Below are 27,773 nucleotides of genomic sequence, written 5' to 3' on the forward strand. Positions count from 1 at the left end.
TATTAATGATATTGATTTATCTGGCTTAATGTCTAAGTTTGCAGATGATACAAAGATTGGCATAGTGGTTAATGAGAGTAATAAGGATAATCTATTGGATAATCTGCAAGAAGATCCAGAAAAATAGGTAGATGGATTAAGAATTGGCAGTTGAAGTTTAACATTGCCAAATGCAGGATTTAATGTACCAATGGTGTGGTACTACACCCAGTAGTGGAAAATGAAAAATACCTAGGGTGCAGTCAGATATGAAGTTCTCTGAGCATTCAAAACGATTGCTAGGATAACTCATGGGGTTCTGTCAATGATATACAGGAAACTTGCTAATAGGAATAAGGAGTTAAGATTATCCCATTATACAAGGTGATGGTTAGGCTGCATCCTGAGTACTGCATACAAGTCTGGAGGCCTCATTTTAGGAAGGCTGTAGATCTGCTGGAACAGCAGAGAAGAGGTGCGGAAAAGGGCAGCGAGATTAGTGAAGGGAACAGAAGGATAGTCTTACTAAGAAAGGCTTCAGTTCTGCAAATTGCAGTGTCTGGAGACTAGGCACCTGTGAGATGATCTGATTGAGATGTTAAAGGCTTTGAATGGATTGAGCAAGCTCAATACCAATGGCATTCCTTCCTCTTGCTCAGACTACACCCATTGAAGGTGGCATAAATTCAAACTGAGGATGGTTACATAATAGATGTGTAAAAGTTTTGCATTCAGCCAGTGAGTGGTTGATCATGGAACAAACTTCCATCTTTTGTGGAGGTGGATAGTTCATGCCAGTATGCCAAATAATACAAGTTTCCATAAATTCTGCATTTGCTAAGACAAACTATAAGTAACAGTTTGGATTTCACCACTCCCATAGATCACAACAGTGACTTTAGTTGTGGTTGCAACCTATTGTATTAATGTGACAATGTTTGCTCATTCCGATATTGCAGTTACCTCTCTATCTAAAGTAACAGAGAAATCCATCAAACACACTCTTTTTCCATCCTTAAACCTTCCATCTGATTAATGACCAGTAATATAGATTCTAATGGAGTTGATCCACTGGGTGATACCTTAGATTGTTACTCATCTTTGGGAAAATTCCATTGGACGGTTTGGAAAGCTCAAGCAGGTTGCTCTCTGTTTTAAATCTTTGATATAAATCAGTAATCAAGCTTCAATTTTATGTCTGCCTTCCAGTTTTCATTTGCTTTACTACTTTCCTTTCTGATTATTTATTGTATGTAATGGCATGTGACACTGCTCAACTAATGAAACGTATAGTTCTCCAAACTTGTATTCTTTCATTGAATGTAAATCTTATCCATAGTTTTTCTGATGATATTATACTACATGGATTTCCCAGTTCAGTAAACCTTCTTTGGCACAACCACAGCTTCTTAAATATCTGCCACTTTATTTTAATGAACCACATTAGTTCACTAGATTTGAATGGCATAACCATTGATGATCCTGTTTTGGTTGCTGACAAACTGAATAAATATTTTGCATCTGCATTCATGCAAAAAGATGTGTTTACTGATGAGAAATCTCATACCAGAAATATATCAACTTATAACTGGAAGCTAAATGCTTTTGTGATAACAGAGGAAGGTGGAAGGGAAATTGTTGAGGCTAAAAGTAAATAAAGCACCTGGAGCTGATGGTATCTCCAATTGTATTTAGCCAACTGGGCTAGCCAGGTGGGTAAAGTGCTATCTGGCAACCCAAAGGTCGTGGGTTCGAATCCCGCCTTGGGCTTGGATCAGAGTAAAATGCAAAAACTTTGGGAGGTGCATTATGGCCACAGAAGCCGATGCGCCAACAACAACAAAAAAAAAAAAAAAAAAAAATTGTATTAAAAGAAGCATCAAAAGAGGTAATTTAAGCCTTTAATCATAATTATGAGAGTATCCTAGAATTTACTGGGGAATTCCTATGACTTTGAGATATTCCAATGTCTCCCCTATTCATGAATGGGATCAAGAGAAGTGTGTAATTATAGACTTTGTAAGCTTACCTTCTTTTGCAGGAATGCACCCGACACCAGTCACAACACAGCATTCTGTCAAAGATATACAGGAATTTTTCCAGCAGGAACAAGGTGTCATTTTTTATAAAGCAGTGGTTAGGCCAGATCTTGAGTACTGCATATAGGCAGTGGCGGATTACCCATTAAGGCAATGAGGCACGTGTCTAGGGGCCCCAGGCTTTGGGGACCCTAGGCAAGACATTTTCCTATAGTGTTCTAAAATAGATTGTTTTCAGTAAACATCATAAAAATCTTGATTAATTTAAGCAAAAAAATTCAAAAGTGCGAAATTTCATTTATTTGCCACCTAACTTTTATTTATTTTTATTCCCTTTTTTTTTATTGTTATTTTTGGGGGTCCCCAAATATAATTTGCCTAGGGGCCTCAACTATCCTTAATCTGCCACTGCATATATAGGTCTGGAAGTTCCATTTTAGGAAGGATGTAAATTTGTTGGAATGGGTGCAGAGAAAAGCAACAAGATTAGTCTGGTACTCAAAAGGATACTATTACCATAAAATACTTGTTATGGAAATTGCAGCATCTCTAAATTAAGCATCTGCAGGGGAACCTGATTGAGGTGTCAGAGGCCTTAAATAGATTGAATAAATTAAATGCAGATTGTATCCCCTAACATCTTGTCCAGATAACACATAAGGGGACATAAATTTAAATTGAAAAAGGAGTTGCAGGATAAATGTGAGGGAATTTTCTTTCAGTCAAAGTGATCGATTGTTGGAAACAACTTCCATCTGGTGTTGTTGGAGGTGGGTATTTTGAATAACAAGAAATAAGCAAATTGTTAGAAAGGATGGATAAGTGAGATGAATAAAATTATTTTTTTTTTTTTGTGTATATATTATATAAGTTTGCTTCCTTACATCATTTGTTAATATTAATACAGGGACTCTCTGACTTAAGTAATACTAGACTTACTCAAATTTGACTTTACATAAGTTTTTGCAAGCTGGTGCAAACCGAAAAAAAATATAGAAACATATTTTGCATCTATAGGAATAAATGGAGGTATTGTGAAAATATCGTAATGTGAACCCAATAACATTGTTTTTTTTTTATAATTTATTCCAACTCCCTTGGAAGTTAAATTTCACTATACATGTATTGCCAAGTTATTTATCTCTCTAAAAGGTCATATTTATAATGGAAATTGCACTACCCTTTCATCATTATCATATGTTCCTGCTATAAGAATCAATTTTGAATGCCTTTGTGATATTTCTCTAAAGCACGTTTCTGGAGGTCATGACCATAAAACAAAAACAATTTGCACTTTCTGGTTTATTGGGCTTTTCTGCTAGTGCATCTAATTATAAACAGGTAGTAAACTCTATCTTATTGCATTTGCAATAATACCGATAACTGCAATTGTGTGGGTTTACGTTTTGTGAAATGTGTTCTTCACTGAAATCTTCACCCATATAAAAAACAAATTTTCAAAAACTTCTCTTCATTCCTATTTACGTATTGCAATGATGAAGGGAAAGCGACCAATGGAAAGTGCAAGTGGTGGTAGTGCCAGGAAACAAAAGGAAATTGATTTAGAAATGAAGATGAAAATGATTAAAAAGTACAAAGCAGGACAAAGTTTGTCATCTATTGCAAGGGAATTAAGTCTCACTGCTTCAACAGTGAATACTATTTTAAAGGACAGTGCACTTATAAAAGAACATGTCAAAGGATCAGTGCACTTGAGATCAGCTGTTAATAATATGGATGGAAAATCGGATTCAGAAGCGAGTGCCCCTGAGTCTAATGACCATTCAAGCAAAAGCAACAAGTATTTATGAAGAAATTAAGGTTAAGTACGGTGGACCCCAACCGAAGTTGGTGCCAAGCAACAGGTGGATTAGCATTAGTAGAGGCATTTGATGCAAGAAAGCAAGCTTATGCAGCATCAGCCAAAAAAATAAAAAAATAATAAAGTAAAATAAATAAATAAAAAATAACCACTTCCACTTCACCCCTCTGTTCGTTCGAAATACCTGTCCAGCTGAGCCTTAAACTTATTTAGGCTATCAACTTCCACGATTTAATAGGTTCAAGCATCGCGGTGGTTTCCACAATGTTAAAGTACGTGGTGAAATCACCAGTGCTGATTCTGCAGCTGCAGAGAAATTTTGTGATGTGATTTGAAATTTTTGGAAAAAATTGATGAAGGCGGCTATTCAATGCAGCAAATTTTTAACGTTGACGAGACTCCTCTGTATTGGGAAAAAATGCCAGATCAAACATACATTGCTAAAGAGGCAAAGACAATGCCAGGTTTCAAGGCCTCAAAAGATAGGGCCATGCTCTTGCTTGGGGCTAATACAGTGGATTACAGATTAATACCACTGCTTGTGTACCATTCTGGAATTCTCATCCACTTAAGGGCATCAATAAAGCCGCCCTACCCGTGCATTTCTGATTGAACCAGAGAGCATGGATAACAATATCTCTCTTTGAGGATTGGTTTAAATGCTGCTTCATTCCAGAGGTTGAAAAATATGTTAAGACTATAACGTTCCTTTCAAGATTTTGCTTCTATCAGATAATCCTTCTGGACATCCTACGCATCTAGATGATTTCAATTCGAGCATGAGAGTATTTCACTCATCCAACCTATGAATCGGGATGTTATTTTGAATTTAAAAGCATACTATTTATGCACAACATTTGCTCAGTCATTGTCTGCAGTAGACTATGAGAAAAATTATGTTAAGAGACTTTTGGAAATCTTGCAATATTTACCACGACATCTTATTAAAGATTAATAAGGCTTGGGTGGAAATTACTAAAAGTTGTTTAAATGGCGCATAGAATTTCGAAAATATACTTGCAGCATGTAAAAGGCATCAAAGGATTTGAAAAAGACAAATCATATGTAGAGGTCACAGATAAGATGGTAAAGGCTGCAGAGCTACTTCAGTTGGAGTTTGATGCCAAAGATGTGGAGAAGTTAATAGAGAAAAAATAGAAGGAATTATCTAACGAAAAACTTATTAACTTGCAAGCAGCAATAGTGAAAGAAGAAAATGCTGACTAAGCTCAAGATGAACCAAATAAGCAGCCGAGACACTTCATCACCAGAGAGATGGCAATGGCAAGGTTTGAGAAGATGGATCCTGACAGCTAACGATTCTTAAAAGTTAACAGAGGGGTGAATAATATGCTTGCTTGCTTGCTTGCTACAAAGAAATCTATGATGAAAAGAAAAAAGCCACCGTCCAGTCGTCAATTAATTTTATTTCATAAGGTTGAGCAGCCAACCCCTACCAAATCTCCAAAACACTCAAACTCTGCAGCGGCGTACTTATCAGCTGAAGACATTGATTCTGGCAACGATGCTCGAGAGGTAAAACTTACTGACGTCATGCCTGTCTCCTCATTTTTTGTAATTTTATAATTTTAAAATTTTTTTTAACTTGCAGCTTTTGTAATTTTTCCTGCGCACGAGATGAAAAATTGAATAAATACAATAAATAATTCTATTTACGTGTTCGCCAAACATTTCTTTTTTGATTCAATCAATTCAGCCAGCACAGTTACGAGTGCTGCACAAGCATGGGGAAATTCCGACTTATGTACAGTTCTGCGGAACGCAACCCTTAACGTAAGTTGGAGGGTTTCTGTATTGTATAGGTTGTAGTGTTACATTTCAGGCACCTTTGATTATCAAATAGTCAAAGTACTTCTGGGGGTTAAGACCTATAACCAGTAAATCAGAGAGTCTTATAATGGGGTATTTTAATTTCCCAGATATTGACTGGAATTTGTGGGTTGGTCACTCGCACACTAGCAAGGCTTTTGTGGATTTATTGGATGATTGTTTTCTACATCAGCATGTTCGTGGGGCAACAAGAGGGAGCAATAGTCTTGATCTGATTATCAGTAGGGATTCTTCATGCATTAAGAATCTGCAGATAAATGAACCACTAGGTGGCAGTGATCAGTGTGAAGTGGGATTTACTCAAGGAGGTAACTACCATCAGAGGTAAAGGGAAGGGTTTTTGTTTTCGTAAAGGCGACTATGATGGTCTGAGACAGTATTTAAATTCTATACAGTAGGACCAACTGATGATGTTACCAACAGCAAACTCAAAATGGAAAGCATTCAAGGAACTAATCTTTGAGGCTACCAGGCTTTACATACCAACTAAGAAATATTGTTCAGGGTTTAGGCCTAAATGGTTGTCAGATGAACTAGGAAGCCTATGATAGATATAAGTTGGTCTGTAACCAAGTCACAAGGGAGATTAGGCAGGCAAAGGCAGACTACGAAAAATCCTTGGCAAAGGATGCAAAGAAAAACAGAAGAGTTCTTTACATATTTAAACTCAAGAAGGAAAGGGATGAATCAGATTGGTCCACTGGATATTAATGGTTCAACAGTTGAGGATCCTGCTCAGGTGGCTAACAATCTAAACGAGTATTTTGCATCTACATTCACGCATGAGGAGTTATTCAGGAAGGAGAATGATGTAGGTAAAGTAAACATTGGCAGTGAGCTGGATGATTTTGTAATAACTGAGAGGAAAGTGGAGGAGAGATTGTTGAGGATAAAAATAAAAAAGGCACCTGGGGTGGATGGGATCTATCCAGTTATATTAAAGGAGGCAGCAAAGGAAGTAAGCAAACCCCTAGCCATAATTATGAGAGCTTCTTTGGACTCAGGGGAGGTACCCATAGACTGGAGATGTGCAAATGTAACCCCAATTCACAAAGGAGGATTAAAGGCTGACACAAGTAATTATAGACCTGTTAGTTTAACTTCTGTTCCAGGTAAATTAATGGAGGCACTGGTTAAAGAAGCACTGCAGGATCATCTAGACAAGAATTCAGTTATAGCTCAGACGCAGCATGGTTTTGTTAAGGGCAGGTCTTGCCTGACCAATTTGATTGGATACTATGATGTAGTCACAAAAGAACTGGATGCGGGGAATAACTTTGATATTATATATTTGGATCTTAGAAAGGCTTTTGATACTGTTGCACATGGAAGACTGCTGCACAAATTGGAGCAGTATGGCATTGGAGGCAAATTGCTGCTGTGGATAAGGGGATGGTTGAGTGGCAGAAGACAGTGGTAATCAATGGACACTGCTCAACGTGGACTAATGTTATTAGTGGAGTTCCTCAGAGTTCAGTGTTGGGTCCGTTGTTGTTTTCGGTGTTTATGAATGATATTGATGATGGGATATCAAGTTTAATGTCCAAGTTTGCAGATGATACAAAGGTTGGCAGGGTTGTTAAGGACACTACTGACGCTATGCTGCTGCAACAGGATCTGGAAAGGTTGAACAGATGGGCTGAGAGGTGGCAAATGAAGTTTAACATTGACAAATGTAAAGTACTACATATGGGAAACAGTAACCCCAGAACAACGTATCAACTCTGGGGTACTACACTGACAGTGGTGGAGAATGAAAAGGACCTGGGGGTAATTGTGCAGGCAGATATGAAGTTCTCTGAGCAGTGCAGACGAGCTGCAAGAGTAGCTCATGGTGTCTTGTCAATGATATACAGGAATTTTTCTAGCAGGGATAAGGAGGTGATTATTCCCTTGTATAAGGCAATGGTTAGGCCACATCTTGAGTACTGTATACAGGTTTGGAGGCCTCATTTCAAGAAGGATGTAGAGCTGCTGGAACGGGTACAGAGAAGGGCAACAAGATTAGTGAATGGAACAAAGGGTTGCTCTTACGAAGAAAGGCTCAAGTTTTGCAAATTACAGAGTCTGGAGACTAGGCACCGGCGAGGTGATCTGATAGAAGTGTATAAGGCTTTGAATGGTTTGAGCATGCTCAATGCCAATGGGATTCTTCATCTTGCTCAGAATAATCACCTCAGAGGGCATAAATTCAAATTGAGGAAGGACGGATGTCGGATAGATGTGCGGAAATTTGCCTTTGGCCAGCGGGTGGTTGGTTGGTGGAACCGACTTCCATCACTTGTTGTTGATAGCCTAAACAAATTTAAAGCTCAACTGGACAGGTATTTCGAACGAACGGAGGAGTGAAATGGGAGTGGTGTGTCTTTTTTTTTTTTTTTGCTGATGCTGAATAAGCTTGCTTTCTTGCATCATATGCCTCTACTAATGCTAATGCTATATTGTATTCAACAAGTTTTTTACCAGAATGTTAGTCTCACTACTCCAAGTAATTTTTCCGGTGAGGTAGAAGAAAACTTAGCTATTCTAAGACCCAGTAGTCTTTTATTTCTTCTAGACAAAATTACATACTTTTACTGAGAAAACTCCAAGGGCAGATAAACTTCTTATATTTTGTTACCAGGGCAGAGGTCGTTGGCGGGGGGGGGGGGGGGGGTAATATATTATAGCAAAATAAAGGGGAACATGCAACATCCTTTGAAATAATCTTTGGGGGTGGGGGTAATTATACAATTCCCAGGTACAATTTTGTATAGCTGTGAATATAATTTTTCTTGTCATAAGGTTATCACAAATAATTTTTAATCCAGATGGGAAAAAATGAATAGTCTTTCGCTCTTACAAATCTTCAAATTTTTCATTCAACCACAGAATATTGTTCCACACCTTGGGGTAATGCCCCCAGAATCTATTAAACTCCTAGACCAGGGACTGGCAAATTGTTGATGACAAAGCATATGTTGGTCGGCTATGGTGCATAGAAATAAAAGCTTATTATAATATCTAGAGAATACCAGCCAGAAATCTGATTAATTACTTGCTCAGTTTAGTTTTAATTTTACTTCAAGTTTTTATGTATCACATAAGATGCTTTTTTTTTTTTTTAAACAAAAATTAAAACAGTTCTACAGTAGCATATTTTATTTAAGATAGATACATAAAAAATTGTGAAGAATCAATCCAGAGACCTTGTGTGTGTTGTAAAGGAACTCATATGATGAAAATGTGTGATGGTCACTGTCCATAGATGCTACCCAAAAGAGGATAGTACAGTTAATGTGGCCCCCTCACAAAGTCACACCATTCCCTATCACAGATGATGTAAAGTTTTGCTGCATTGCTTTTTCTACAAATACATTGCAACTTCTATACACTTCACCTTGTTGAACTGCAGTTTTTATATCATGTGGGTGTGGTTGTGTCTCCCTCCCATTTCAAGATAGATATACAAGTTAATGTATGCATTGCTTTACATTCCAGGCACATTTGATTATCAAATAATATACTTCAGGGGTTAAAACTTTCTATATTACAGTAAGTTCCCGACTTTACAAGTTAATTCGTTCCTGGTGCACACTCATAAAGTGAAAACTCGTAAAGCGGGAATTTTTTTCCCATAGACTTAATGTGAAAAATAGGGGGTTACGTTCTCAACAATGAAATTAGTTTGTTTAAACAATGATTGATTTATCCAGAGAAATGAAAACGTAGCCTGTAAAATCAAGCAAATTAGAATAATAAAGAAATTATTTATGACTACAAACATTAAAGAATGTTTATTCTTCATTACCGACTAAATGCACGCTCATTGATCACTCATTGGTTTGTTGTACAAGGGGTCATCTTCTTCAGAAATGCTTCAAGAGGCGTTTGTTTCCAAGATAATCTTCTCTTTTCTTTATAAATTTCAATAGCATGCATATAAATTTCAATAGCATCCACACCTTGGGGTAATGCCCCCAGAATCTATTAAACTCCTAGACCAGGGACTGGCAAATTGTTGATGACAAAGCATATGTTGGTCGGCTATGGTGCATAGAAATAAAAGCTTATTATAATATCTAGAGAATACCAGCCAGAAATCTGATTAATTACTTGCTCAGTTTAGTTTTAATTTTACTTCAAGTTTTTATGTATCACATAAGATGCTTTTTTTTTTTTTAAACAAAAATTAAAACAGTTCTACAGTAGCATATTTTATTTAAGATAGATACATAAAAAATTGTGAAGAATCAATCCAGAGACCTTGTGTGTGTTGTAAAGGAACTCATATGATGAAAATGTGTGATGGTCACTGTCCATAGATGCTACCCAAAAGAGGATAGTACAGTTAATGTGGCCCCCTCACAAAGTCACACCATTCCCTATCACAGATGATGTAAAGTTTTGCTGCATTGCTTTTTCTACAAATACATTGCAACTTCTATACACTTCACCTTGTTGAACTGCAGTTTTTATATCATGTGGGTGTGGTTGTGTCTCCCTCCCATTTCAAGATAGATATACAAGTTAATGTATGCATTGCTTTACATTCCAGGCACATTTGATTATCAAATAATATACTTCAGGGGTTAAAACTTTCTATATTACAGTAAGTTCCCGACTTTACAAGTTAATTCGTTCCTGGTGCACACTCATAAAGTGAAAACTCGTAAAGCGGGAATTTTTTTCCCATAGACTTAATGTGAAAAATAGGGGGTTACGTTCTCAACAATGAAATTAGTTTGTTTAAACAATGATTGATTTATCCAGAGAAATGAAAACGTAGCCTGTAAAATCAAGCAAATTAGAATAATAAAGAAATTATTTATGACTACAAACATTAAAGAATGTTTATTCTTCATTACCGACTAAATGCACGCTCATTGATCACTCATTGGTTTGTTGTACAAGGGGTCATCTTCTTCAGAAATGCTTCAAGAGGCGTTTGTTTCCAAGATAATCTTCTCTTTTCTTTATAAATTTCAATAGCATGCATAAGCATTTTTTAATGGAATGCACAAATTGCAACTAACATTATTTGCACGGAGTAACAAGTTTACGAAGCGGAATGAAGAGAAGATTCTGAAAATTTATTTGTTTTTTTATACGATTGAAGATTTCAGTAAGGGGGAAATACATTTCACCATAATAAGGAAAAATACCACACACACCACCAGCTATCAGTATTTTCAAAAATGCAATATCATGGAGTTTACTACCTTGATCCTTGAGGTTGTCACAGACATTCTCTCAGATATGCCAGACAGGCTGTACTTGCTGCCCAGGAGTCTAAAACGCTGATGGAACTGATATTCGGGTGACACTCAAGTCAAGTGGTCCCATTTTGGCGAAGTCCGGATGGTCTGTGACAGCCAAATGCTCTGCTTGCACCTTCACGATGGTGGCACTGTTAGTAATCCTGGGTATAACCTCCATGCACGTACATGGTGGGTGACCACCCAGGTGTGAACCAGTGTAAGCAGGGGTTGAGGTGTGGCACCCACACCACATGGAGGAACGCCGTCCCTCTATGTTACCAGGTGGTAGATGACTCATCAACCGGTGAAATACCACCACTTTGCTTATTGGAGGCTGAAGTGGTGGAACCCATGTTTAGTCTCTAGAGATAAGTTCCAGTCAACCCTTCCCTATCTCTTCCATCATGCAGTATGACTGACTTTTGAGGTTATGATGAACGTTGTGGTGAGATCCAATATTCCTTACATTTCGAGGGTACAGCTCTAAAACAGTGTTCGCAGACCAGCGCTAGTTAGTACACTGGACCGAACCTATTGGTAACTCTCTAGGAGGCTTCCGGATCAGCTAGTGTATAATCTTGCTACTTCTACTCTGCCAGATAGTGACTGGAGGGAGTCTGAGTAGTGTGTATGTGGGGAGCATTGTCGAGGCCACGTTATGTCAAGAATCTGGGTATATTCTTACCACGTGTACGCCATATTCAAAAATTTCATTACTTCATACAGCATGTCCCACCCACTTTTTCTTACAATTGAATACACCATGAATTGTCAAACTAATAGAGCAAGCGTGTCTGCGAAAAGATCTAAACCTCCCAAGTACTTACTAATTCATTTCACAAATATACGTGGTCTCAATTCTAATCTCAACGATGTCCATTTCCACTTGCAGTCTGCCAAATCCCATGTACTATTTCTGACAGAATCTCAGTCATCGGTTGATTCAACTACTGCTCATCTCAGATGCCCAAATTATTTGCTGTATGATTCCTTTCACCTCAAAGGTGGTATTTGTGCATATGTCCATTCTGATATTCCCTGTCAGAGACTTGGCAATTTGGAATCTCCTCTCTTTGATCTTCTCTGGCTTAAAACCTCTGTACCTCATTGTGTCAAATTCATCTGTTGTCTCTACTGTTCTCCCAACTCCACTAATCACTTGGAGTTCTTTGACTTCCTCTCTTTGCAACTTGACTTTCTCCAGTCCAACTTTCCTAACAGTGAAGTAATTTTCCTTGATGATTTTAAAATTCACAACTCCAGCTGGCTTCCGTTTTCTAGTCACACTGACCCAGCAGGTCGAGATGCTGAGGCTTTTGCAATTACTAATGACCTAGCACAGATTATTCATTTACCTACAAGAATACCAGACAATCCTAATCATACAGCCAATATGCTTGATCTTTTTCTCACAAACAATCCCTCTAAGTACACGGTCAAAGTGAGAGGTCCTTTAGGCACTTCAGATCACAACTTGGTGATTGTCTCTTCTACAATGGAACCTTTATCCCATGGCTATTCCCAACCTCGTGTTGTTTGGCATTACAAGAATGCAAAATGGGATGACCTGCGAGACTTCTTTTCTTCTTTTCCTTGGTCAGATTACTGTTTCAAAACTTCTGATGTCAACGTTTGCTCAGATCGTGTCAGTGAAATTATTCTTGCAGGAATGGAATCCTTTATCCCACACTCCACTTTAAAGTCTCGTCCTTTATCTAAACCTTGGTTTTCCAATAAATGTGCTAAGGCTGTTCAAGAGAAGAATGTTGCATATCGTAATTGGCTTGTTTCTAATTCTCCAGTTTCATTTTCTGCCTATACCAAAGCTTGCAACAATTGTAAAGCAGCTATTAATCAGTCCAAATTAGAGTTTGAACAGGCTAAGAGTAGAAAACTTGCTTCTTGCCCTAATGGTAGCCAAGCATTCTGGTCACTTGCCAAAGCTATTGGCCGCAACTTTTGCCCATCTCTGCTCCCACCTCTGTCCAAACCAGATGATTCTGTAGTCACTTCAGCCAAGGATAAAAGCTGACCTGCTAGCATCCCATTTTTCTTCCAGCTCATGTATTAATGATCTTAGTAAAACACCTCCCACCAATCCCAACCTGCTCCAATCAGTGCCTCCTGTGGTCTTCCGTCAAAAGGATATCAGAAGGATTTTGATGAATCTTGATGCTAAGAAAGCTCCAGGTCCTGATGGTATTTCTCCACTTGTTCTCAAATCCTGTGCTCCTGAACTTACTGCCGACCGGGCTAGCCGAGTGGGTAAAGTACCTGCCCGGCAACCCAAAGGTCGCGGGTTCGATTCCCGTCTCGGGCTTGGATCAAAGTACTGCAAAAACCTTGGGAGGTGCAATATGGCCACAGAAGCCGATGCGCCAACAACTACCAAATCAAAAAAAAAAAAAAAATCAAAAAAACCTGAACTTACTGCTATTCTTAGCCACCTTTTTTCACTTTCTTATTCCAAAGATGTTTTTCCTTCTGCTTGGAAATTTGCTCATATCCAGCCAGTTCCTAAAAAGGGTGACAAATCCCTCCCATGCAATTATCGTCCCATTGCAGTTACTTCTACTCTTTCTAAAGTAATGGAGAAATCAATTAACCGCCAACTCTTAAACTACCTAGAAACCTTCCGTCTGATCAACGATCGCCAGTATGGATTCCGTCAGTGTCGATCCACTGGTGCTATTCTGGCTCATGTTACCCATTTATGGACTAATTCAATGGAAAGGTTCGGTGAAACACAAGTAGTTGCTCTTGACATCTCAGAGGCTTTTGATCGTGTTTGGCATAAAGGTCTTCTAAACAAGCTTATGGTTTGCCAACTGTTTTTGCTCTCTGTCTTCTAACTTCTCCACTAATGCCGGTGCTCCCCAAGGTTCAGTTCTTTCCCCCACTCTTTTCCTCTTGTATATTAATGATCTTCTTCCATTGACTGGAAATCCTATCCATAGTTTTGCCGATGATAGCACATTGCATTCCACCTTCCATTTTGAGAAACCTTGTCCTGCTCAATCAGCTTCAACTTCTCGAAAATCTGCTACCAATTCCTTAAATGCCGATTTTCAGGTAATTCTCCAGTGGGGCAAAGACAACTTAGTTGATTTCAACCCTTCTAAAACTCAGTCTTGTCTTATATCTCGCAAAAAGGATTCTTCTGCTCCTTTGCTTATCTTTAGTGACACTCCGATTTCTATGCAAAATGATATCTCTTTTGGGGATTACCCTGACTTCTAATCTCTCTTGGCACAAGCACATTACAAATATTGCTTCCTCTGCATCTAAAAAACTTTGTTTTCTCTTTTGCTCTCGCCGTTACTTTTCTTCCAAACAGCTATTCACCCTGTATAAATCGCAAATCCACCCTGCCATGGAATATTGTTCCCACATCTGGGGTGGTGCCCCCAAAACCTCTCTCAGGCTTCTTGATTCCATTCAGAAGAGGGCAGTTAGGTTAATTAATGATTCATCTCTAACAGAGTCTCTCCACTCGTTGTTTCATAGAAGTACTCTTTCTGCTGCATACCTCTTCTACAGATACTTCCATGGGCACTGTTCTTCTGAATTGGCTTCTATAATTCCTGCTCTCTCTTTCAAAACAGTCCGAACACGTGCCACCACCAGCCAACATCCATTTACTGTCCAACTTCAAACCCACAGAACCAACTTTTCATCTTCCTCATTTATTCATTCAACTGCCGTTTTCTGGAACAACCTTCCTTCATATGTATTTCCTGAAAATTACAATCTACAGAAGTTCAAGTCCAGTGTCAACAAATATTTTCTTTTGTCTTCTCAACCTCCAACCCAAGCATGGTACTAAGTACTATAGGTTCTAATACCTCTCTTGTTTGGGGTTCACATAAAAAAAAAAAACATTTATAATTGCTTGCAGTAACAGAAAAGCCCAATAAACCAGAAAGTGCAAATTGGTTTTGTTTTATGGCCGTGACCTCCAGAAATGTGCTTTAGAAAAAATATCACAAAGCCGTTCAAAATTGGTTATTATAACAGAACTTATTATAATTATACAATGAAAGTGTAGGCTGTTTTAATGATTTGATTTGGTAACTAATACAATTTACATTATAAAAATGGCCTTTTAGAGAGATAAATCGCTTAGTTATATAACGAAAATTTCAACTTCCGATGTCGTGGAACAAATTACCAAAAAACAATGTTATTGGGTTCACATTGCAATATTGTCACGATACGATGGTGTCTCTGGAATGGATAAATATCATAAAGTGGGGTACACCGTATTGTATAGCAATGCACATGGTTTGAAATGTGGTAATTATGAATGTTTAACATTATTTTTTTGCAATTAATGGCCTTCATTTGATATTTGTGATATATATTATTTGTGAGCAGTTTTTTTGAATGGGAGGAGATAGTGATGTGAGTTAACCTATTGATATGAAATTTGGTGCAAAGGTTGAGAAGAACATTCTAAATAAGTCTTGAAATTTTGACAATTGTTGGTTTTACTGTTCCAAATTTATCACTCTTAGATGGAAAAATTGGGGCTAATGTAATTGGACCTTAAACCTCCCCAGGGACCAAGAAAACATACACTAAAAATTCGTTGTTGATCTGACTTTTTTTCTCAAGTAATTCAAGAATATCCTTTCATTTATATATTGATTTCAGTGGGAAAGTATGGAATCACACTTGATCCGAAATTCCAGGTTCCAGTGAAATGTGCACTGAAAAGTTGGTATTGATCTACTTTACCTCATTGAGTATGAGACGTGAAAAACATGCTTCCATTGATATATAGAGAAACTTTGTTTTAAAAAATGCTAGATTTCTATTGGCTGATTAGAGTTGTTACATGTGAATGAGCAGATGGATGTGAAGAAGACAATATGCACTTCATGCATGTGTTAATACAGTACACTTAAAAAAATAAATGCAATTCATAAAAACACTTATTTCATAATAAGGAGAGTATCATAAAATGAAGTGTTCTACATATTATATTGAGGTAAACTTCTCTTATTATTTTACAAATATGAATTCCATAATAAAATCTAGAAAATCTAGATGTCTGTGCCTCTCAAAGGGGTCATAACTACTGAAGTATTGTCCAGTTGTTGGACACCTGTACCCTCAGGCAGAAAGTTGCACACAAATTTTCGTGCTAACAAATTCACTCATTCAAAGTGAAGGAGAATACACTGTAAATGACATTATACAAAATGTCCATGAACTGATTAACAGCATGTATGTTGTTTTAAAGTTTGTTACTGACTGCATTTTAGTATTCTTCATAATTATACCAATGTGAAGTTCACTTATGCTATTTACACTCGAAAGCAGTAAATCCTTGAAAATATAAAAAAAATCTGAAGTCTGCTCTAGACCCAACCTTGTTATGGAAAATGATTTTCAAGATGTGAATTTTTGCTCTGAGTAGCAACTTCCATGAATGTAGTAATCACATAGCTGGAGGGATGCCTGTGTTACGTCTTGGGGGAGGAGTTTTCTTTTTAACAGTACTCCTCTGTAATGACATGCAGAAATGTATTTCTGTTCTTTTATTCAGAGTTTAAAGTTTACATTGACTTTGTTATTCTACAGCACTCTGCCTTTCCAAATTTTGAAAGGGATATTCTGCTTAGTATTAATATTTTATGCAATTTGTTTGTTAATAAATGACACATATAAAAATTACATCTTTTTGAAAAGAACTACAGACAGAACTGCAAAATATCAATAGAACTTATTATTTTTAAGCTTTATCGGTTTGCAGCATTAAATGAAGATTGGTTTGGAAGATAAGCTCAATTTGTGGTTGGTTAATGGAAAGTGGTAAGTGAAATGAAATTGCCCTAATCCTATGAAGTTCATGGAATCCAAAATCACATGCAAGTCCTTCATATGAAACTTGGCAGTTCCTTGTTACCCACTTGTAGTGCTGTGCTGTGAATTGGTTTCTCTTTAAACATACCTCATTTGAAAGTGTAGGCCAATATAAGAAATTGACAATTTCAAAACTATTTTTTTAAACCCATGCATTATTGCTGTTCAATATGTTATGTTGAGGTGCAGTACTATTCTTTTAAAGATGCAGTAATATTGTGTTTGCCTTTAAAATGCATTTTAACTTGTATAGACTTCTAGTAGCATTAAATGGGAATTAATAATTAAAATTCAAAAGGTAAAACACAGACGCCACATTACAAAATTAAATACTTTATTGATACCAACAGTGCAAATATTTCCTATATAAAAGCATGTTCAGATCCACTAAAATTGCTTTGATATCATAATTGTGTATCTGCTGTTTTCTCAAAACCCCTCAGCTTAGTGGTACACCAGAACCCAAGCTCGTACTGATATGCTGCTATCTGAGATTCCACTATCAATACAAGTTGCTATGTTGTAGAAGTGACGACTCCAGTGAAACCAACTTCAGAAGAGTCCAGTCACTTCTACAGCTTAGAAACTTAATTTGATAGCAAAATCCCAGAACAGGTCTAAAACTCTGACATCAATGCAGTTTTGTTTGGCGAGTCTGACCATACCTTTGCATTGGAAATATTTCCACCCTTTGTCTTTTTTGATTTTAAAAAAAAAAAAAAAAAACTATTAATATGCATTGAATCTAGTGATTTCTTTTTTTTTTTTTTTTTTTTTACCTTCTGAATTATGTAAGGCTGGTTTGGTCCTCTTGTCACTCTGTTGTAATGTCTTTCTCTAGAGAAAGATGTGGTTGAGAAATGTAATTTTTTTTTTTGTATGTTTATAGTCCAATAAATGTGCAATTATCATAAAAGTATATCATTTAATTGATGTAACAGTCCTATTTTTTTTAGAAATAAACTGGTTTTTCCTTTTGAGCATTTAGACTAGCCTTCAGTTAGAAGGGTGGGAAGGGCTGTAGCTTTAAGCATTATGCTTCTCTGAAGTTAGCAAAACTTTTAAGATGTAATCTAATGGAGGTATAGGTTGAAACAGCAAAAATTTACTTCACATTTATTTTTTAAAGTAAGTTTAAAAGCTTTGTGTGCAAGAGACTGTGCAAAAGTTTAGTCTTTAATCGTATTACTGACATGTAGATTCAGTAATTCTACAGATCATTGAGTTTTTAAATAATATAATTTCATAATTTAAAAGTTTAATTTAATAATGATGTAATAAATAAGTATTATAATCAAAGAGTAGAAGTAAATTAAATTATTTTATTTTCTTCTGTCAGTTCCAAATCGTCTCTTCATTGCTCTCCTTGCAAACTCCACAGAAGAATTGCATGTGACTGGTGACTGGAAAGTGTAGCAACTTGCTGATGTTTGGGCCTATCCATTTGCTTAGCATGATCTGGATTAATTGTCCAACAAGCATGATATACTGCATGTCTTTCTTACTAACTTTTGCATGTTAACACCACAACCACTACTATAGCAAGCTTTGAAATGGATATATATTTTGCAAGTTCACCTAGCATCTTGTTTGTATCAAAGCTCTTTGTCTCTTTATTACCATTACAATTTTAAATTACCTTTCCTCTTTTTTCAGATATGAATTGATATATTGATAGAAAATATTTTGTCAAATATCAGTTTTATTCTCTCACTTTTACCAAATGAGTATACATACAAATAAGTATACTTATATAAGAATGATTTAGGATTGGTTTAGGATCAAATAAGATTATTCAGATAAGATTATAATTTTAATGGTAAGTATAAAATATTTGTAAATATATATTTTTAACAGTTTTTTTATGTACATAATAATTTTCTCAAATTATTCACATTTATTTTCATTAGCTGTATTCTGAAACAATATAGTGTTCATTTTATTGCAGGCTCTGAATGAAGTGTCATGGCAAGTAAGCAGTAAATTACAAACAGATCAGACACTTCATTAGTGGCAACAGCTCTGTTTAGCTGCTTGTGTTTTGTCAAATGCTTGTATATTCTAAATTAATTTTGCTCACTATAGTTTAAAGATAAGACATGCACAGCTCTGCTAAAATTCTTATGATACCCTTTTGTAGACAATTATTATTGTGATATGGCAATAGACTGCCTTTTGGCAGTCTATTGCCATATCACAATAATAATTGTCTACATTTTATTATGCAACTTAGCAACAAAAGTGTCGTTTAATACTTAATTTTGTAAATAAAAGTCAGCATGTGTTTAAGTGTGGCTAATATCATAAACTTAATTCTTTATCAAGACGACCTTTTTAATGATATGTCTTTGGACAAACATATATTTAAGAATGGATTTAATAATGTATAATAAGTTATCTAACATTCTGCATTCTCAAATTCGTCACCTTGGTGGTTAAAAGACTTTCATATTGCCATCTCACTGACCTATAATGGTATCACCCACAACTGGTTTTCATCTCTAGTGGTGTCCAGCTTGGGATAAAATGATTATTTATTCTTTCTGGTTCTTATGTCCTGGTAACTGTAATGCCCATTGTCTAGAGTGGAAGATTGTGTCAAGTCATACTAAATTGGGAGCTCTGTCTGTGAGGTAAACTCTGTTTGGCTGGTTGAGATGAATTCATGGCCTGTGGGAAGCCCCCACAATAATCCTTGTGGATTGCCACACAAACCTGCTAATGCTAGTTGGACACTAGTCATTCACAGGCTTACAGAGATTAATGAAGATTAACAGAAGACAGTCAGCTTATTGGCACCTCCGTAGCCAGGTGGGCAGGAGCAGCAGTGTGTAGCGCACACTTCTTGATTAGACCGGGGTTCGAGCCGGTGACCACCAAATACAGAGGATGCGGAAAGGTCGGGAATGACCACTGCATATCCCCAGAGCAATATGGCCTTAGTTGCTAATGCTCCTAAAAACCAAAATAACATAACAACAAACAGTCAGCTAATGTTGAGAGCCTGTGTACAAATTGACATAGATCTCCAACCTAGCAGCAACGGCACATACCAGACGAACACCAGCAGAACTAATAAGAACAAAGAATTATTTTATCCTAGGTCAGATACCGATGTACACTTGCATGACACTTGTGGATCCTTTGTTTACAGGTGAGTGAGCCAGTAGTATAAAGTCGTTTGTTATTCTAAAGGCTAACAATGATAAATTAGGAGAGAATTTGAATTGCTTGTCAATTGCAAGTATTTTGTAAACTTCAACTAAAAGTAGGGCATAGGCATTGGTTGTACAACAGCTCTAAAACTTTATTGTACAGGTAAAGCAGTAGCCTCTGTTCTGCATGTAATAGTTTGCTCCAAAATTCACTGATCTCATATTGTGAAGACAACTTTGGTGTTGTGCTTGTACTTCTAACAGAAAATACTACTCCCAAGAGAAATTCAGCTATATATTTGAAATGTGTGCTGTTACCTGGCTGGCTGGCTTACTGGTCCTTCACTGGCTATACTTGCTTACTTATCAATATGGTCCTAAAAATTAATAAAAAAAAAAGCTGCCTAGGTAATGGTATGCATTTCAATATATTTCAGAATCAGTGCAGATGCAATGCCAGAGCAACTTGTCCTGAACCTGCCTTCAGAATGAGATTGATGCATCTTGTAGCAAACTTGATTTGCTTGTAGCTTTGTATATGAACTGAGGCTGTTGCCCTACATAAAGTTAATCAGTGTAAGTTTTGGCTTTACTAAATTAAATTTCTTTATTCCCACACAATGTGATAATTTCAGCATCACTGGTACATAAAAAGCATACCTTTCTTAGTATGCTTTTTATGAGTAACTTATACTCATATTAGATTTTTAAAATTATAGCAATGCTATAGGACTTCTAAGAAATTATAAGAAGTGTAGAGGACAGTCATGTCTTTTCGTTGTTTTTGCAGCCAGGCAGATTTAAACTGCTTTTATGCAATAGTCTTAATTCTCACGGAACAAACTTTGTCTTCACAAGTTGCCCTTTTATTGCACTACTTTCAGACAAATAGCTTAACCAAAAGGTTAATTTTACCATTTTTTTATAAAGATGTGACACTGCTATGACAGACTTTCAGGACTCATTAGTCCTTCATCAGATAGCAGGTAGTTTCTGTGACATACTCAAACAAAACAGTTATAAAGAAGTTGTTCAATGTGTTCTGCCATGCAGTACATGGAGATGAAGCTTCAAAATTATAATATCTAATGATTTATTTGCAGCCAACAGGATTTAAACTACTATGTGACAAGGAACTAATAAATCCTGAAAAGGGCTGTCTCTTTAAAAAGTCTCTTAATCCAACAGTTTTGCCTCTATAAGTGATCATGCCTCAACTTTACTTTTATTTCCGGGGAAAAAAAAAATTTTTAATTTGCATTAGAGTATACCAATGTGTTGCATCAATTGTTATATTAATTCCACCCATTTCTTCAAGATAATGATTGATGAAATGGGTTGCATCTTCATTTCATTAAAAAATATATAAATTTTTTAATGAAAATTTTAAATTTAAAAATGTGTAAAAATACAATTTTAAATGTTGTAAATTGTGATTTATTATTGATTAATATTATCTTCAATAAAATAAAGCATTTATTAATTCTTCTGGAAAAAAAGTTATAAACATACAAAATAAGCATTGAAACTGTCTCTAACATTTCCCAGTTTATAAAACGGTTTAGCTTACAGAATTTCAAAATTATGTATGCACACATATTTCTGCTTATTATGTACATAAATATTTTTAAAAATATATACACGAGAGTCACATTGAAACTAATGCCCCCAAATTTTTTGTCTTGGATACTGCTCAGACATAATTTAAATTATATGTTGTGTTGTTTAATTATTTACATTTATTTTTCCATTTATTCATAACTGTTTTGTATACATTTTCTCCACTGCTGAACCAATGCCTGCCTATATACTCCTCAAAGTTTTCTGTCTGCTTCAAAGAGCCACTTCTTGATGGCTGCAGTGTCATCATTATTGAAAAAGTGTCCCCCCCCCCTTAATAAAGACCATCTTTCATAGGCCTGAACACTCAAGTCCAATGGCATAAGGTATGGATTATTCAGGGGATGCAACAGAAAAGTCCACCAAAATTCATAATATTTACTTTGTCGGGATGCATATATGGGGTCTGTCACTGCTATGCTTGAAGGAGAAATTCTCCTTTCTTCAGTATCTCCAGGTGATGAACAGAATTGAATTTGAATTATGGCCTCTGTTCAGAAAATCCACAAGGATAAACTTCCCTCTCTTCTCCCAAAAAAAAATTTTTTCAGTGGATGGCTGAGCCTTGAATTTTTTCATTGGTGAATACTTGTGTTACCACTCCATAGACTTCCTCTTTAACTCTGGTTCATAGGGGTACAGTGATGATGATGATGCTACTCACAGTAGTCTCATGCCATCAGAAGATTGGCACAAGCCTACGTTCTCTGTTCCTTTGTGATCTGGGGTTAGCATCCATGAAATCCTCCTAACATAGCGTTTTGTATCACATGCTATCCATATTGCTTTCAGTGCATTAAAGCCTATTCCAACTCTCACAAGTTTCCTAACTCTTAATACATTGGCCTTCACAAATCACTTTATCCATTCCCTTCATTTTCTGCCATCTTTTCGGTGTGAGGACAACCTGACCTTAAAGCCACTACTGCTATCACTAACATGCCTAACTTGAACCCATAAATGATTCTTCAAATAAATCTCAATGGGTGCAACATTCTCTACATCTAGGGGCTCAGCACACTGTGCTAGTTCATACATGGAGAAGTGTAACCCTCCATTATCTCGGACTCTATAGCCTTGTCACCTGTCATGCACCCAGGTATATCCCCATGTGCAAGATCAGAAACACTGCATCTAGTATACTGTAGATGAATATCCTGTGAACCAATGTAAGCAAAAGTTGAGGTGAGATCCACATCACACAAAGGGTTGGTAGGCAATACTATATGGAAAATGACTCATCACACACTGCAATACCACCACTTTGCTTATTGGAGCTTTAAGTGGTGAAAACCATTTGTCTTCAGAGCAACGCTCAAGCATCCTCCCCATCTCTTCTATCATGCAGTATTGGATTGTGTCTGTTTCCAGCATGATGGAACTGTAATCCTGATCCTTCAGACCAGGCAACTCTTTTCCGGTCATCCAATGCCCAGGAGTGGTGCTCCCATGCCTACTGCAGATGGAGGTGTTGATTAACATGGGCACATGAACAGGTTGCTTACTCCATAGGCCTATATGCTGTATAGTGTTCAAGAAGTTTCTCTGTATGCCCTGATTGTAGTCTGCAATTGAGGGATTGTGAGTCTTTTGTCCTAGATAGCACAAGTCAGCCGACCAGGCTAGCTGGGTGGGTAAAGTGCCTGCCTGGCAACCCAAAGGTCGCGGGTTCGATTCCCGCCTCGGGCTTGGATCAAAGTACTGCAAAAAAAAAACCTTGGGAGGTGCATTATGGCCACAGAAGCCTATGCACCAACAACTACCAAAAAAAAAAAAAAAAAAAATAGCACAAGTCAACTGCTGTTCACCTTTATTTTCAACCAGTGGTGGTGTTCTGCCCGTCCTGGCACATTGAGTGGATGTATGTCCCTCTTTGGACCATTCCTACTACACCTTCACAGCTGATGCCTGTGATTGCTGAGATACTGGCCCCCACCTTCCTAGGACTACAAATCATCCCCTGTTCAAACTATCAGATCCTTCCCTTCCCTATTGCATGGACTTTGTACTGACAAATTGATAGGCACTACTGTGCCATCACTATATATGCTTCACTAGTCAATGATGTATGCTTCACTAGCTCTTAGGTGCTGTGGGATCCTTCTGCTTGTGGAGACAAAGGGTGGTTATAATTTTTTGGCTTATAATTATATTAATTATACTTTTAAAATAATATACATTTCTTTTGTCATGTCTCTTTCTGTTTTGGCTTCCTAAAAAATTTATTGATTACTAAATTTTTAGATATTATTCAGTTATTTTTGGTGCTTGGCTGTTAATTTCATTCTAATTTTAGTAGCTTAAAATAGTATTTAGTATTCACAATATAATGCAAGAAAGCAAAGCTTACTTGCACTGAAAGGACAGAATTCGTGGGGTCATCCCTCTTGCTAGTGGATGAACTCACTGCTTGGCATATATATAGGTACACTGCATTCATGAAGATGATAAATCTGTGTCAGTATGGATAAACGCCGTGAGTTAACAGACTTTGAAAGAGGAATGATAGTGGGTGCCCGACACATGGGTCACTCTATTGCAGAGGTGATACGGAAATTGCAGTATCTAGAGTGTATCGGGAATACGGCATTTCCAGAATAACGTCTCATCGTGGACAGTGCTGTGGCATGAGAAAGGTGGTGGATGAATATGGCTGTCAGCATCTGTCTCGCATTGTTTCAGCCAACCAGAGAGTGACAGTGGCACAAATCACTGCAGACTTCAATGAGGGAGGTGCCAGAAATGTCTCCACCATCAGGTGATCATTAGCCACAATAGGTTATGGGAGCCACTGACCCACCAGAATCCCATTGCTAACACCATGACACAGAACTCTACACCTCAACATGAATCCTGTGCAGCATCTTTGGGATGCTGTGGAGAGGTCAATTCAAGCTCTGGATCCTCCACCCAGGAATGTGACGGAATTATGGATAGTGGTGAAGCAAGCACGAATGGAAATACCTGTGGAATGTTTTCGTGAACTCAGTGCCTCGCTGTTTTGCCCTTATCCGTGCAAAATGTTGGCCTAACTGTTACTAGATAAGTACCCTGTGATTTCTGTCCACTCAGTGTATATAGCACCAGCCCAGAAAACCTTCATTTTCCTAACCCTTCCATTAATTTGTCTAAACCTCCCTTAAATTTATTCAAACTATCCACCTCCACAATGCTAGGTGGAAGATTGTGTTCCAGTAGTTAACTATCCCTTGGCTGAATGTAAATTTCCACACATCTAACCCTCAACCATTCTTTTTCAATTTAAATTTATGCCCCTGTGGTGTCTTTTTCACCTGAAAAAGAGTAAAAATGCCATCAGTATTTAGTTTACTTGTCTGTTTTAAAGTCTTATATACTTTAATTGGGTCACCATTCACATGCATAGTTAATATACTTCTATCCATAATTTCCTCTTTAGAGTTATTGGTTACAAATATAAAATATCAAAGTATTATTTATACTTTGATATTTTATATTTGTGCTGTATCAATCTATACAGCTCTGCATGAGTGTATATACAGGTTCTCTCATGTGTTTTCAATTTTGTCTGTTTAATTCTATATATATATATATATATATATATATATATATATATATATATGGTATTAGTCTGAAGTATGTATCTACAAAGAAAAGTGGTAGTTGGAGGCTAATATTAAAATCTGTAGATATATAAAATGTAACGGTTTTGCCCAAGCTTTTGAATGATTCAATTGATATTCAACAGAATTTTCCAGTTAGAAAACTTACAGCAAACATTGCTTGTCCTGTCACAAAATGGAAGCTTTTGTGAAAGAAACAAAGGCACTAAAAAAACATTTGATTCAGTAGTGGAGTGTCAGTTTTCCTGTGGTGGAGGCATATGGAGAATATGCCTTAGAAAGAAGTACCATTAGTCTCTGGAGGTTTTCTTTTTAGCTTCCAATGACAAGTTGTGGGAATTACACTGGATGTAATTGCTAGCAATTAAAAATTAGTGATAGAGCACCTTACACCACTATATCCAGAAACTTGAGGAAACAAGTAATATTGTACTGAGTACTTCACCTCCTTACTGATAGACTTGTGAGGGGGGGGGAGAACTTTCATTACTTACATGTTGGAGAAAGAATGAAGTTCCTCAAAAAGATTGTAATAATTGTAGTATGGGTGTGAATTGAAGTACTAGTTATTAAAGTGGTGTTATTCAACTTCATAATGATAATGTGGGATAACAGATTAAAGTAAGTGGTAATTTCTGTATAGTATCCACCAAATTCCTGGGGATGAAACAAGAATTACTAAGTCATTTTTAAGAAGTACATTCAGTTATCTGTATGCAAGAAGCAGCATTCAGGATTGAGGTGCCTGGTTATGTATGACAATACATCCTACCAAAAAATGCTTAGTCTTCAACTATTCCTGCACCACCATGATTGGAAAGTTTATGTATGTTATGGAATAGGAAGTGTCTACTTTGAAGGAATTTAATCTCTTAACCGGATTAAATTTATATAAAAATTAATTTCTGCATAAAAATGATACATTTGCAAAGGTCTGTGAGATTTTTAATTGACCCTCATGTATATCAGTTTAATCTGACTGCTGCTTCTTTGTAGTTAATATTAATTTCATTTAATTAATAGAAATCTATATGTATATATTTTTCTTTCAGATGACATTCCAATTCAAGAAGAAAACACAATCAATGAAACTCATCCTTTATCATCTATCAGTGAGGAAGTTGAAGAACTTGATCGAAATTCACGCCCAAATTCGGCCACTTCCAGGAGCCGTGAGAAAAGAAGAGGAAGTGGTAGCAGTACTAGTGGAGTCTGTTCAAATGTAACAAAACTCCCAGTACAGCAGCTTCGCAAAGAGAAAAGCAAAGAAAAAAAAAAGGAAAAAGAAGCAACACTTCATGAGTCTAATAGCAGTTCCCGATTAAGAAAAGATCTTGAAGCATCATCCTCACAGTCTTTCAATAAAATAAAAAATTCAGAAGAACTAAGCAATAGTGACGATCTTAGTGAAGATGGAGATTTTAATCTATGCAGCAGTAAAGAAGATATAATGATGAAAAAATTGAACTTAACATGCAATGACGAAAATGAATTTAATAGTGTTTCATGTCCGAGAAACTCATCACTACTCAGCATTCCAGATAAATTTGAAACCAACTCCGCTGAAGTATCTACTGCTGTAGAGAGCAATAGCATTATATATGTTAATAATCATGCACATGATGTGGAAGAAACGGTGATAACAAGTGATGGTAAACTTATTTTGCAGCCTAGTGTATACAAAAGAGAAGAAGCTGGTAATGTAGGCAAACAGAATTCTTCCTTACAAACAGTTGTGTAAGATACAGTATATTTAGCAGAGTTAAAAGTATAGTGATATATATTTTAGGGAAATGTAATTCTCTGCTTTATTTTTAGGTGTCATATATATATATTTGGCTTGAATTGTATCAGCAAAAAAATGAAAATTTGCTTTTATTTGGCAGGAATTATGTTATCACTTGATTTTGGCATGATTTAATTTGAACATTTTCTAATGTTTAATTTTTTTTACTTAATGTTAAATATTAATAAAGAATAATTAAGGTTGTGTATATTATGCTACGAATGCTGAAGTGTAAATACCTAACATATTATAACCATGTTGTTAAAAAAAAAACTGGGTATTCTAATTGTATAGTATAAATAATCTAGTATTTCTTTTTCAAAATGTTGTCTCATGTATTAAGACTTTCTTTCATTAGCCCAGTATTTTATAGATCAGTTCTCAGTTTACTACAACCTTTTATTTCTACATGATGCAAAAAAAAAAAAAAAAAATCAATCGTATTGAGTTTGGAACCATTAGCCTTTGCAGAGCTGGTGTGTACTGAAATATATTTCAGTACACAGCTGTAAATCGAATATAAAACCACTGCTGGAATCAACAGTTGCCTTCTGTTATTTGTTGATGTTCTGTAACTTTCTGTTAATATATAATTTGTCCACAGATTCATTTAGTGTACAAGATGGTTCATTAGCAAAGCAATTTTGTTTGCATTTTCAACTCATTGTATGACTTTGCTGTCAGTCAAGCTATTCTCTCATAATCAACATGCGTTTACAAGTCTCAGAAATAAGAATCAAAAATATTATCATGTTAGCATCTTATTTGAAATATTTGTATTTACATTAATGTCAGAGAAATGGATATT

At 36.4% G+C, this 27,773-nt stretch overlaps 1 protein-coding gene across 3 annotated transcripts in view; it reads left to right on the forward strand.

Annotated features, from left to right (window-relative positions):
- Positions 1-26,972, forward strand: part of Hyccin (PI4KA lipid kinase complex subunit hyccin) — a 419,644-nt gene extending 392,672 nt beyond the window's left edge. For all 3 annotated transcript variants that reach the window (XM_090388084.1, XM_090388086.1, XM_090388085.1), the window contains one exon: positions 26,232-26,972. In XM_090388084.1, the coding sequence (XP_090244210.1) occupies positions 26,232-26,920 (689 nt within the window). In that variant the 3' untranslated portion in view covers positions 26,921-26,972. The remainder of the gene's footprint in view (positions 1-26,231) is intronic.
- The last annotated feature ends 801 nt before the right edge of the window (positions 26,973-27,773 follow it).

The sequence above is a fragment of the Mastigoproctus giganteus genome, chromosome 13 (assembly GCF_048544385.1).
Source record: "Mastigoproctus giganteus isolate SK-2022 chromosome 13, ASM4854438v1, whole genome shotgun sequence".
Lineage (NCBI taxonomy): Eukaryota > Metazoa > Arthropoda > Arachnida > Uropygi > Thelyphonidae > Mastigoproctus > Mastigoproctus giganteus.